The 12412-nt window shown below is 44.4% G+C and overlaps 1 protein-coding gene across 1 annotated transcript; it reads left to right on the forward strand.

Annotated features, from left to right (window-relative positions):
- Positions 1 to 560: 560 nt before the first annotated feature.
- LOC143853922 (uncharacterized) lies at positions 561 to 6612 on the forward strand. Its single transcript, XM_077363615.1, has 7 exons — positions 561 to 2729; positions 2817 to 2876; positions 3042 to 3884; positions 4587 to 4901; positions 5236 to 5334; positions 5506 to 5677; positions 5786 to 6612. Exons 1-7 carry the CDS (start codon positions 561 to 563, stop codon positions 6610 to 6612), a joined length of 4485 nt encoding a protein of 1494 aa, XP_077219730.1.
- The last annotated feature ends 5800 nt before the right edge of the window (positions 6613 to 12412 follow it).

The following is a 12412-nucleotide window of genomic DNA, read 5'->3' on the forward strand; positions in this document are numbered from 1 at the left end:
TACCAGAGTGTGTGTTCTTGCTGAGAGCCCTGTTTCATCTTGACCGTGTCCGCGTATTCTTTATGCTTGGTTGCCGAGACCCTCATTGTACAGTCGTTATGCTGCCGGATTTTCTCCAAAAACCTTAAGCGTAACCATTATCCTTTAGGGTTATTGATAAACCATGTGCTTACCTTACCACATCTCTTTGTACAGTCGTTATGCTGCCGGATTTTTATCTGAAACACCCTAAGGGTGATAGTTATCCGTGTACGTTTGATGGGCCGTCATGACCCTTCTTACAATTGTTGTACTGCTGGTTCTTACCCAGAGGAGAGATGTGTTTGTATTATCTCTTGTTTCAATTTGTGCATAACATTCTTTTTGATTATCTTAATTTAAATTAGTGTTCTTACTTCCATTTCAGGAGTCTGAGTTAAGCAAAAGCCATTGCTTCGAAAAAAGTTACCATTTTGCAGCCTACTTGGTCTCGACAATCTTCTACGTCGAGACTAAGTCGTAGATCTTCTTCACCTATCTCGCCAGCTGTATTTCCACTTGTCTCCCCTCGTCTTAACCAAATGGCCGAGTCAAATGAAATGTTAGCTGAAATGAGGGACATGATGATGAACCTTACAAGAGAGGTGTCTTCCCTAAAGGAAGAGGTTACTCAGTTGAAGAGCGAGAAAGCCGCTACCTCGAAGGCACCTGTCATCCAAAATCCTCCCAATGTGATTCCAGGCTTTGTTCGGTCTGTCATCTCCCCCGAGGATGATTTCTTTGATGAGCAGTATGTAGAGGAGAACTGTCTCCCGCAATCAGTCAAGCCAGGCAAGGAGAAGGAGTTGGTTGACAAAGTTGAAAAATTGACCCAACAAGTAGAAAGTATGCAAGTTAAGGGCCCAAAGAAGATCAATATGTCCGATTTTTCCCTTTTCCCTGGTGTCACCCTTCCTCCAAAATTCAGAATGCCAGACTTTGATAAATATGATGGAACGAGGTGCCCGTGGAGTCATCTAAGGTCGTTCATTTCAAATTTAGAAGGGTATGGGCTGTCTCCAGAGCAGATCGCTAAGGTATTTCCGATGTCTCTGACAGGAGTAGCTAAGAAGTGGTTCCTTCATCTGAAATCCGAAGAACTCGGAACTTTAGACGAAATTGCCAACAAGTTTGTTGAGCAATTTTCGATGGAAGAAGAGATAGAAGTTACGAAGAGGGATCTGAAAGCGATCAAGCAAGGACCCCAGGAAATATTTACGTCTTTTGTAAGAAGATGGAGGAGAAAAGCGGCCCAGATGACTAACCGCCTTTCTGAAGAAGATCAGATCAAAATTATGGTCAAGAATTTGTCTCCGCAGTACTACCACTTCATGGCGACGCAGTATTATTCTGATTTCAATCACTTGATCAGGACAGGAACCATAACTGAAGATGCGTTGTTGAAGGGTTCTCTGGCGAAGTCATCTTTTGATCCGCGGAATGGAAAGAAGCCAATGGTAGTTTCAAAGCCTGAAGATAACAATGTGGTTGCTGCACGCCCTATGAGAAGAGTTGTAGCAGAAACAGAGCAGCCAGTGAGGAAAGCGGCAAGGTATTTTGATCCGCTACCTTACCCTTTATCCGTCGCTCTCAAGAAGTTACTAAGAGACAAAAAGATCAATCTCTTAGAACCGAGACCTCCACCACCTATTCTCCCCAGACATTGGCGTGAAGATCAGCATTGTGCATATCATCAAAGAACAGGGCACCTAACAGATAACTGCATGGCCTTCAGGCATAAAATTCAGGATATGATAGAAGCGGAAAAAATTGCTGTATTTATGCCAAGCACTACCCGGAATCCATTACCAGCTCACGCTGCGCGCCCTCCACCTACAGTTGGGGCGGTTTTTGCTGAAGAGCCTATTCTTGACCCTGCTTCCTTGATTTGCGTTATCGCTTCCGATTCACCGACTGTCTTAGCATTTGGCGAGGAAGTTGAAGAAGTAGAGGAAGAAAAACCTTATGTGCTGAGCGGAGATGAAGATGACTATGCCGAGTCTTCTGTTGGTCCTTATATTCTTCAATGTGATGAAGAGGAAGTCCGAGATGTGGCTCCATATGTTCTTAGCTTTGACGACGATGACTTTGATTTTTTGAACGATCAATGTGACGAGGTCCGCCATGTTACTCGAGGTGGGCGAATTTTCAAACCCGCCGAATTAAGAGCTGAGAACCTAGCTGAAGTGGTAAGGGCCGTAGAAGCGCAGAAGCAGAGCAAGCTAAGTTGCGAAGAAGAGGATGAGAATCTTTTATGTCAACTTAAAAAGACCCAGGCTAATATTTTAATTTGGGGTTTGCTTATGGCTTCCCCAAAGCACCATCAAGTTGTACTAAGAGAGTTGAATGCTGCACAGGTATCTGTAGATATTACATCTGATGAGCTGGCTGGTTTAGTAGCGATGGCTAGGGTGTCCAAGACTCTTTCTTTCACTGATGAAGATCTGACATCTGAGGGTTGCAATCATACACGTCCATTGAAAATCACTGTTGTCTGTAACGGTAAGAAGGTCCCAGATGTATTAGTTGACAACGGGTCCGCACTGAACGTATGTCCGTTAGCCACTGCTACTGTCCTGGGATTTGGGCCGAATGATTTTATCCTTTCTGAGCAAGGAATCTTGGCGTATGACGGTACGAGACGTGATGTTATTGGAACAGTAGCAACTGAAATTCTAATAGGAGGAGAAATCTTTGAAGTAGAGTTCCAAGTGCTCGATATCAAAGCGTCTTTCCTTCTCTTGCTTGGCCGACCTTGGCTCCATAAGGTTGGAGTTATCCCTTCTTCACTGCACCAGAAGCTGAAGTTCATCGGAAACAACAGGGTGATAACAGTCAAGGGTGATCCTGATTTAGAGGTAGGCTAGATTTCACAAGAGGGTACCTCAGAAAAGAAAGGTGATGTTAGTCTGACCGGGTTCTTTGTAGAAGTCACAACCATATCATTTGAGAAAGCAAAGAATGAAGAGATTTTGTTCCTCACCAGCACTAATCCCCGGATTGTAAAGATGATGCGTAAACAGGGGTACCTTCCCGGTGCAGGTCTGGGTCGCAATCATCACGGGATAGTCGAATGGCCTGCAATGAGAAAGAATGAAGGGTTGTTCGGACTCGGATATGAACCTTCTCGTGATGAGATCAAAGAAATGAGAGCTTACATGCGGAAATGGTTCGAGCTCCGTCGCCAGGGTCTAGGGCTGCCGATGAAATCATTTAGTCTGATCCGAAATGGTAAGTACCGCAGAGAGGGAGATGACTTTGCATTCTGTGGGTTCGCCGAGCTGTGGGTTGATGAGCTAACAGGGCAAGAGCTGCCGGGGTTTGAGATATTTTTTGATATGGAGCTGCCAGATGAGTACCCGAGTTTGCAGATTCATGAGATCGAACCAGAGGTGGATTGGGCTGATATCCTTGAGCCGTGTCTTCTGAATTTCCTATTCCAGGTTGAGTTACCGATTGTAGCCATGATCGGAGGAGATGCGCTGATCCTTGATCCTGAAAGCCTTATCACCCCACCCGAGGGACCTCTCACGAACTGGAGTTCCCAGGTCATACCCCAAGTCGTCATCCAGTACAGTCCTGTTTCTATCAAAGAGTCCGTTGTCTCTAGCTATATGTCCATTTCCGAGTCAAAAATAGAGTTTGCTATATCTGATGTTTCTTTTGATGTAGGTACAGTTGTGATCGAGCCCGTTTATGAGGAGTCTTTTGATGCCGTTGTTCAGTCCGATGCAGAGTCCGTCGCATCTTCCGTTGAGTCCACTGAGTCTATTAAGTCTGCTCATACGATAGTCCAATCTGATGATGAGTTTGTAAAGAGTTCTAAAGATTTCAATACTGAGCCCATTGAAGGCGCGTCAACAGATGTAACTTCGATTCTTTTGAATGAAATGAAAGACTCTTCTTTTTATTCGTCTGTCTCTACTTCAATTTCTGCTTCTCAATCTGATCAAATTGATAATAATAATAATCAAAACTCCGCCTCTAATGAGGATGCCGACGAAACTCCCACTGAAATCAAACACATGATTAGGCAGAAGGAGCAGCGTCGAGCAAAACCATTCGAAGAGGAAATCGAGACCATCAATATTGGTGATGAAACCCTAATTCAGGAAATTCGAATTGGCAAAACATTAACTCCTGAAGAGCGTACGGAATTAATTGCCCTATTAAAAGAATTCAAAGAAGTTTTCGCTTGGTCCTATGATGATATGCCGGGATTAAGTGAAGACATTGTTCAACATAGGCTTCCCGTAATCCCAGGTGTCAGGCTGAAAAAGCAAAAACTCTGGAAAATGAAACCAGAGTGGGACTTGCTAGTCAGAGATGAAGTTCAGAAACAATTGGATGTTGGCTTCATACAAGTTGTTGAATACCCTGAATGGCTAGCCAACATAGTACCGGTGCCCAAGAAGGACGGAAAATTCAGGATGTGTGTGGATTTCAGAGATCTGAACAAAGCAAGTCTGAAAGATGATTTTCCTTTGCCACACATTGACATCTTGGTGGACAACACAGCGGGCCATGTTCTCCTTTCATTTATGGATGGATTCTCAGGATACAACCAGATCAAGATGGATCCTGAAGACATGATCAAGACGGCCTTCATCACTCAATGTGGGACATATTGTTACAGAGTTATGCCATTTGGACTCAAAAATGCTGGAGCAACATATCAGAGAGCTGCTATCACTTTACTGCATGACATGATACACAAAGAGGTCGACGTATATGTTGATGACATGATCATTAAAGCGAAGACCAGGGAAGAGCATGCAGGGGCATTGAGAAAGTTCTTCCAGCGAATCCAAAAGTTCAAGCTCTGTCTCAACCCGAATAAGTGTGTATTTGGGGTTACATCAGGAAAACTGCTGGGATTCTTGGTCAGCCAGAGAGGGATTGAAGTAGATCTGCAGAAAATCAAAGCTATCCAAGAAATGACGCCGCCAAAGACTGAGAAGCAGATCCATGGGGTTCTTAGGAAAGGTCCAGTACTTGAGAAGGTTCATTGCAGAGTTGACAATGACTTGTGAGCCGATTTTCAAGCTCTTAAAGAAGAATGCTTCAAAGAAATGGAACGAAGAGTGTCAAGAAGCTTTCGAGAAAATCAAGCAGTGTTTGGCTTTACCACCAGTTATGTTACCCATCATACCAGGACAACCGATGTTGCTGTACTTGTCTGTTACTGACACAGCGATGGGGTGTATGTTAGCGCAGCAAGACCCGGAGTCAAAGCGAGAAAGAGCCATTTACTACGCCAGCAAGAAAATGTTGGAGTACGAACAGAAGTATACCATCCTCGAAAAGACCTGTCTGGTACTGGTTTAGGCTACTCAAAAGCTTAGGCATTATTTGTTATCGAATAGGGTTCTTCTACTCTCACGGATGGACCCATTGAAATACTTGTTTGAGAAGCCAGCCCTCACCGGGAGAACAGCCAGGTGGTTGTTGTTATTGTCTGAGTTCGATATCACTTATGTCACACAGAAGTCAATTAAGGGGCGCGTGATAGCTGAACAGTTAGCCGATTCACCAGCAGAAAATAACGAATTTTTGAAAGCAGAGTTTCCAGATGAGGAGATAATGACCGTGGAAGATGAAGTTCCAGACACAAAGTGGTTGATGTACTTTGATGGAGTAGTCAACAATCGAGGCCAAGGTGTAGGGGCGGTGTTGGTATCACCAAGAAAAGAGTATATCCCTATATCCATCAAACTTCAGTTCAAGTGCACAAACAATATGGCAGAATACGAGGCATGTATTGCAGGTTTGGAAGCAGCCATGGCCTTGCACATTCAGGACCTAGATGTATTCGGGGACTCAATTCTGATTATCTCTCAAACCAACGGAAACTGGAAAACAAGAGACGATAAGTTGATCCCGTATAATACGTACCTAGAGTCTCTGGTCAGAAAATTCAGAAATATCACATTCACTCACCTATCTAGAACGAAGAATCATTTTGCGGATGCATTAGCTACTCTGGCTTCGATGCTTGACATTTCTGCGACAATGGAGGTTCAACCATTAGAAGTAAGGCTTCAATGGGCCCCGGCACATGTTAACGCTATTGAAATAGCAGCAAGGTGTTTAGATGGCAAACCTTGGTACACAGATATCAAAAACCTTATCTTAGGCAAGGGGCATCCACCGGAAGCTTCTGGAAAAGAGCGAAGGTCTCTTCAGAAATTGGCTGCTAACTTTATCATCTGTGGTGAGGAGTTATACAGAAGGTCGTTCGATGGAATCCAACTTTTGTGTATAGATGAGGATCAAGCCACTGAGCTCATAGAGCAGACACGTGAAGGAGACTGTGGACCGCATATGAATGGAAAGATGCTGTCAAGGAAAATTCTCAGACTTGGATATTACTGGCCGACAATGGAAGCAGACTGCTACGCCTATGTGAAGAAATGTCACAAATGTCAGGTCTACGCCAATCTCATCCATGTGCCGCCTTCTCAGTTACATTCTCTTACTTCACCGTGGCCATTCTCAGTATGGGGAATAGATATCATCGGGAAGATAAGTCCGAAGTCTTCTAGTGGGCATGGTATATCTTGGTTGCCATTGTTTACTTCACAAAGTGGATAGAAGCTGCTTCCTATGCGTCATTGACCTCGGCTTCTGTTGCAAGGTTCATCAAAGCGAATATTATTTGCAGATATGGAGTACCACATGAGCTAATTTCAGACAATGGGTCCCATTTCAAGAAGGAGGTGGCGCATCTGTGTGAAGAGTTTAAGATCAAGCATCATAAGTCTTCGCCATATAGACCCCAAACGAACGGAGCTGTTGAAGCTGCTAATAAAAACATCAAAGTAATCATCAGCAAGATGACCGAGACTTACAAAGATGGGTCGAGCAAGCTCCCGTATGCTTTGTTGGCCTATAGGACGTCGATCAGGTCCTCTACAGGTGCAACTCCTTATTCTTTGGTATACGGAATGGAAGCTGTCTTGCCTGTTGAATTGCGAATTCCCTCCTTGAGAGTGATGATGGAAGCTGGGTTGCCAGAATCTGTTTGGGCTCAAGCTAGATATCAAGAGTTACAAATGATTGACGAAAAGAGGCTGAAAGCATTGTACCATGTTCAGGGGTATCAGCGCCGCGTCGAGAGAGCCTTCAACAAGAAGGTTCGAGTTCGAGACCTCAAGAAAGGAGATCTTGTTCTGAAATCCTTCCGGGCACTGGTATATGATTCCAGGGGTAAATTCAAGCCGAAATGGTCAGGTCCATACATTGTTGACGAAGTCCTGCCTGGAAAAGCCGTCAGTCTCCTCGATGAAAATGGAGAAAAGCTAACAGAGCTAACAAACCTTGACCAACTCAAGAAATACTATTGTTAAAGCACCAGAAGGCTTTCCTTGGCCGACCAGAGCTTCAAACCAAAAATCATTTCTAAAAAAATAACATATCAAAAGAATTCTTTGCAAAACCCTTTGGAGCTTACGCAAAATCAAAATCATTCTCTTTTCAAAACCCATAAACTAGGGGCATTTGTGCCTTGAACTACGCGCGACCTGATCCTCATCCTTTGGGGGTACGTGGCAGTCTGGCTAGTCCGGATTCGGTCAAAACCTGAGAAAACTTATCAAAACTCTGGTCTTTCAAACCCTAACCTACATAAAAAGTCCTTTTGGTGCAATAGGCAAAGGTTTGTGGCTAAGAAAAAAAAAGAAAAAGAAAAAAATGGAGTCTGAAGACCCGTTAGATTGAAAACCCGCAAGGGCGATCTAAGCAAAAGTTAGGGTCATTCACCTGCTAAGTTGAAAATTCGAAAGGGCGGCTTAGGCAAAAATCAATGTGTGAGCCTGCTGGATTGAAAACTCGCAAGAGCAATTCAGGCAAAAATTAAGGCAGGCGGTCCGCTAGATTGAAAACCTGAAAACACGATTTGGTCAGTGGCAGTGATTTCTAAAGAAGCTGAACAGCTGAGGCAGACAAGACTTGTAACCTAGTAATGGCGTCATCAAAGTCTGAGTAGTGCCAGCATGACTTGCTCTGATCTTCCTCTAAATTAGGGTCATTTAAGACTAAGCAATCGAAGGGGTTTAATGACCATGACGGTAATACCGAACAGGGAATGAATCACTTTTAAGCATGGTATTCGGGTCACTCTAAGAGTGGTTAACCTTCACCATTTAAAATATTTGTCAGGTCAAGAAGCAAGTTGAGTCTTTCTTGAAATCCAAGTCCTGTGTTTGTCAATGTCTTTTACTTGTCACTTGTCGAAGTCTGTCGTGTGTCAAGTCAAAATATCCAAGGTCTTGTATGGTCTGTACCTTTCCCAGAGCTGGGGTGACAAGCATCAAAGCAAGAAGTCTCTTCTCCGGAAGACAGATTAAATCAGAACAAGGTTCAGAAGAATAGCAAGCTATCAGGCCTATTGAAATTTTGTTAGCTGGCAGATTTGAAAGAGTTCTTTTAGGCATAAATGATCTCATTGTTGTCATGTTTCCTCTACACAGAGAGCTTTGTAAATCCAATGTTCATGAAATGAAATATTTATTTCCCTACATTTGTATTTGCTTTATTAAGACTCTAGTTATGGAAGTATGAAATAACTAGGGGCATCTTTTATGACTTGGCAAATCACGCCAAGTCATAAAAGCTGTCAAATCCACAAGGACAATCAGAATAAACCAATGTCTCCAGCAAGTTGAGATGAGAGAAGCTCGAGCACATCTCGAGTTAAACCTCCCAAATTCCCCAGCTAAGCCTACTCCATAGTCAGCTCAACGGCAAAGCTAATCCCCAATGGAGCCTAACATCTATTTCCTAGAGAGTCTGCTGGCAATTGCTCAAAGCGTTTAATTCCCAGCAAAAATCTAATTCTTTCAAAAATGGGTCAGTACCCAAAATCCCAGCAAACCATGTGAGTCCGGTCCTCAACAAGGAACTCGCACTCCCATTTTCTCGGCAGGAGACAAAGTAATCTCCAAAGAAATCAATCCAAATCAATCAATTTAAATCAATCAATCGATCAAAAGCGTGAGAGTATCAATCTTTTCACAAGAATTTTACTCCGCGAGCAAATTTCCATCGCTTGTTACTGCGTGAAGGTTCCGCATAACAGCGCTTTCTCTTTTGATTAGTGCGTGAGGGTTCCGCCTAATTAAATTTCACCTTTTGTAGCTATGAGAGGATCCAAGCCTGTTTCATACGGCATCTAAGCCCGTTTCTACACGGCATCCAAGCCTGTCTCATACGGCATCTAAGCCCGTCTCACACGGCATCCAAGCCCGTCTCACATGGCATCCAAGCCCGTCTCATACGGCATCCAAGCCCGTCCCATACGGCATCTAAGCCCGCCTCATACGGCATCTAAGCCCGTCTCATACGGCATCCAAGCCCGTTTCTATAAGGCATCTAAGCCCGTCTCATACGGCATCCAAGCCCGTCTCATGCAGCATCTAAGCCCGTCTCATACGGCATCCAAGCTCGTCTCATACGGCATCTAAGCCCATTTCATACGGCATCTAAGCTCGTCTCATACGGCATCTAAGCCCGTCTCATACGGCATCTAAGCCCGTCTCATACGGCATCTAAGCCTGTCTCATATGCTAGTTAGGCAAGACAAGAGGGCTTAAAATATGGTAGTGCTGATACCATTTCAAAAGATAAAAGGGAGTAGGGGCAAATATGCCATTTCCCCTTTAAAAGAAGATCAAAATAGGGTTTTCAGGAGGAGGATTTTTTTGAAGAAAAGAGCAGCAGAGGGAGGGAGAGGAGAAAAGGGATTTGCAGCCACCTCATCTTCTCTTCCTTCTACCACCGCCTCCAACCACCACCCCCAAACCCTCTTCCTCTTCCACTCTTCTCCAACCGCCACCTCCATCTACCCCATCCACCACCAATCTCCACCATCGAAACCCCATACCCACCACCATCTCCACCCCAAACCCGAAACCCAAAACCCATTTCTACCGCGCCAGCCACCATCCTCAACCTCAAACCCGAAACCCAAAACCCATCTCCACCGCACCACCACCAGCCACCATCCTCAAACCCGAAACCCAAAACCCATCTCCATTTCCAACCTCTGCAACCCACCTTTTCCACCCCCATCTTTTCCGACCACCAGCCACCACCGACTACCAAAAACCCTTCGAAAACCCTCTTCCACCCTCATCTTCCCCAACCACCACCTCCAAAACCGAAACCCATCTCCACCCCAAACCCACTTCGAAAACCCAAGTCCATAACCCTCAAACCCTCCTCCATTTCAGCCATTCACGCCATCAACCTCCATCCTCTCTTCACCTCCACCTCCACCAACAGCAGCCACCAAGAGAGAGAGAGAGAGAGAGAGAGGGAGTGACCACCATCTCCATTGATTCCGGCAAGCTTGCTGGAATCCGACCGAACCAAACCCATACCCATCTCCGATCCACCATAAAAAAAAAACCCCATTTTCGTAGATAAAAATGAGAGATTGAGAAAGAAAAGAAAAGAGCAAGAGAGAAGGAGGTGCTCAGTCTTTTTCAACCTCTCTCATCCCTCCACCATACCCATCTCCAGCCGCAACCCTCTCTGTCACCTCCGCCCTTCTCCCATCCCTCCACCATTTTCCTACATCAAAACCCACATCTAACCCATTTCCGCACCCAACCCCATCCGAATCCGGCCATACCCATTTCCGACCCTCTCCGCCCTTACCTTCACCACAGCAGCCACTGTATCTCCTCTGTTTTTTTGTTTGTTTTGTTTTGTCTTTGAGACCCCAACCACCATTAAAACCCTTTGATCACCCCCATATACCCCTACCCACTAGCGAGCGCTTCTCAGATCCGGTCACTTCCCGGCTCATTTCCGACAATCCGAAGTCCTCGACCATCATCCCTTAATCCCTCTATCTACCACCATCTTCAAGCTTTGATCCGTCAATTCTCGAGTACAACCGACTCCCGCAAATCACTCGATCCGTGCCGATCATCTTCAATCTTAAGTAATTCTCACAATTTCTATCATTTCATTTTTATGGTTTATGGGATTGAATGGTTTGGATCATGGATAGTGTGTCTGTAAGTGATAGAAAAGATCCTCTATACTTTCCTTGCACTCTATTTTCCTTGCCCCAAATGCTGTGATTTTTTTAGATGGCATAAATTTGGTTTGACGGTGTGCTTGATTATCTTTTCTTAAATACAAGCACTGCTATTAGCGTTACCCGCGTTTGATATGTCCCTTGGTTTTGGAAACTTTCCTCTCGGGTTCAGGTGATGACGGGGTGTCTCTTGAGCCAAACCCCCTTCACCCTTCTTGTCCTCCTTGTACTAGGATTCTTCATGGGGTTTAGGGATTCCTTTTTCTTTAGGACCTTCGCTTCTTACAGGGTTCGGAGTTCCTCCTTTTTCGGGACTACTCTCTTCACGTTCCTAGAGATCCTTTTCGAGCTTCAGGATTCCCTCAATTACAGGAACACTCTCGTCGGGTCAAGGCGACGACGGACGGAAACCTCCTGAGCCAAAACCCCCTTTCAATCAAAAGGGATAAAAACAACAAAAACAACAAAAATTCAAAAACTCCCAAAGCGTTTTTCGAAAAGCTGTTTCGAACTACGTTGGCTTGATCCCTTTCTACAGGGTACGTAGGCAGCTTGGGATCGTCATCCCAAGTTCAGTCAAACTTTTCAATAAAATTATTTAAACCCTTAAAAAAAATCATTTCAGCATCCAAAAATATCTTTCAAGCTTTTCCAAAAATACAAAAACCAAAATGGGCAAGGATGGTGATTGCCAGGTCACTCGGAGCCTTCTTTCATTTCATTTCTGATTTTGATCGTGGTTTGCCGGTTTTATCAGTTTTCCGACGTTTTATCGGGTTTTGGGATGGGCGACGACGTAGCGTGGCCCCTTTACAGGGATTGTCCTCGCTGAGCCCAACGATAGGCTATGACGATCGCGAGGCTTGTCCGATCTTTAGCGGATCAGGATCACTGAGCTCGATTCCTTTACAATCGCTCCCTGAGTCTATCGTATGTCCCATTTTGTTTTCCCTGGCATTTTGGGTTTGCGCATACCGTCTATTTTCTGATTCCTTTCTTTCCTCGCATCTTTTAGCTTATCGTGTGTTTGTCTTTGGTTCCTTGTGTGTTTACTTTCAGCTTGCTTATTCCTTGTGCGTTTAGTTTCACATGCTTAGCTGTAGATATTTACTGCTTTTCTGCTTATCATATCTGCTATTACTTGCTTAGCTGTAGCTGTGCATGCGGATGTTATTGCTTTCCTAGATGTGATGGGTTAGGAGTAGATGCGGTGAGTTAGGATTTGGATGTTTATCTTCTTTTGCCCATCCCCGGGTCATGCATGCTTAGATAGACGTTTTCTCGGGGATACTCATTCCCATTTCACATGATTTTAGCCCAAAACTCTTCAAAATTAATTAAAAA

The sequence above is a fragment of the Tasmannia lanceolata genome, unplaced genomic scaffold (assembly GCF_043159265.1).
Source record: "Tasmannia lanceolata isolate RefF3 unplaced genomic scaffold, GAP_Taslan_0.1 ptg000020l, whole genome shotgun sequence".
NCBI classification, from domain to species: domain Eukaryota; kingdom Viridiplantae; phylum Streptophyta; class Magnoliopsida; order Canellales; family Winteraceae; genus Tasmannia; species Tasmannia lanceolata.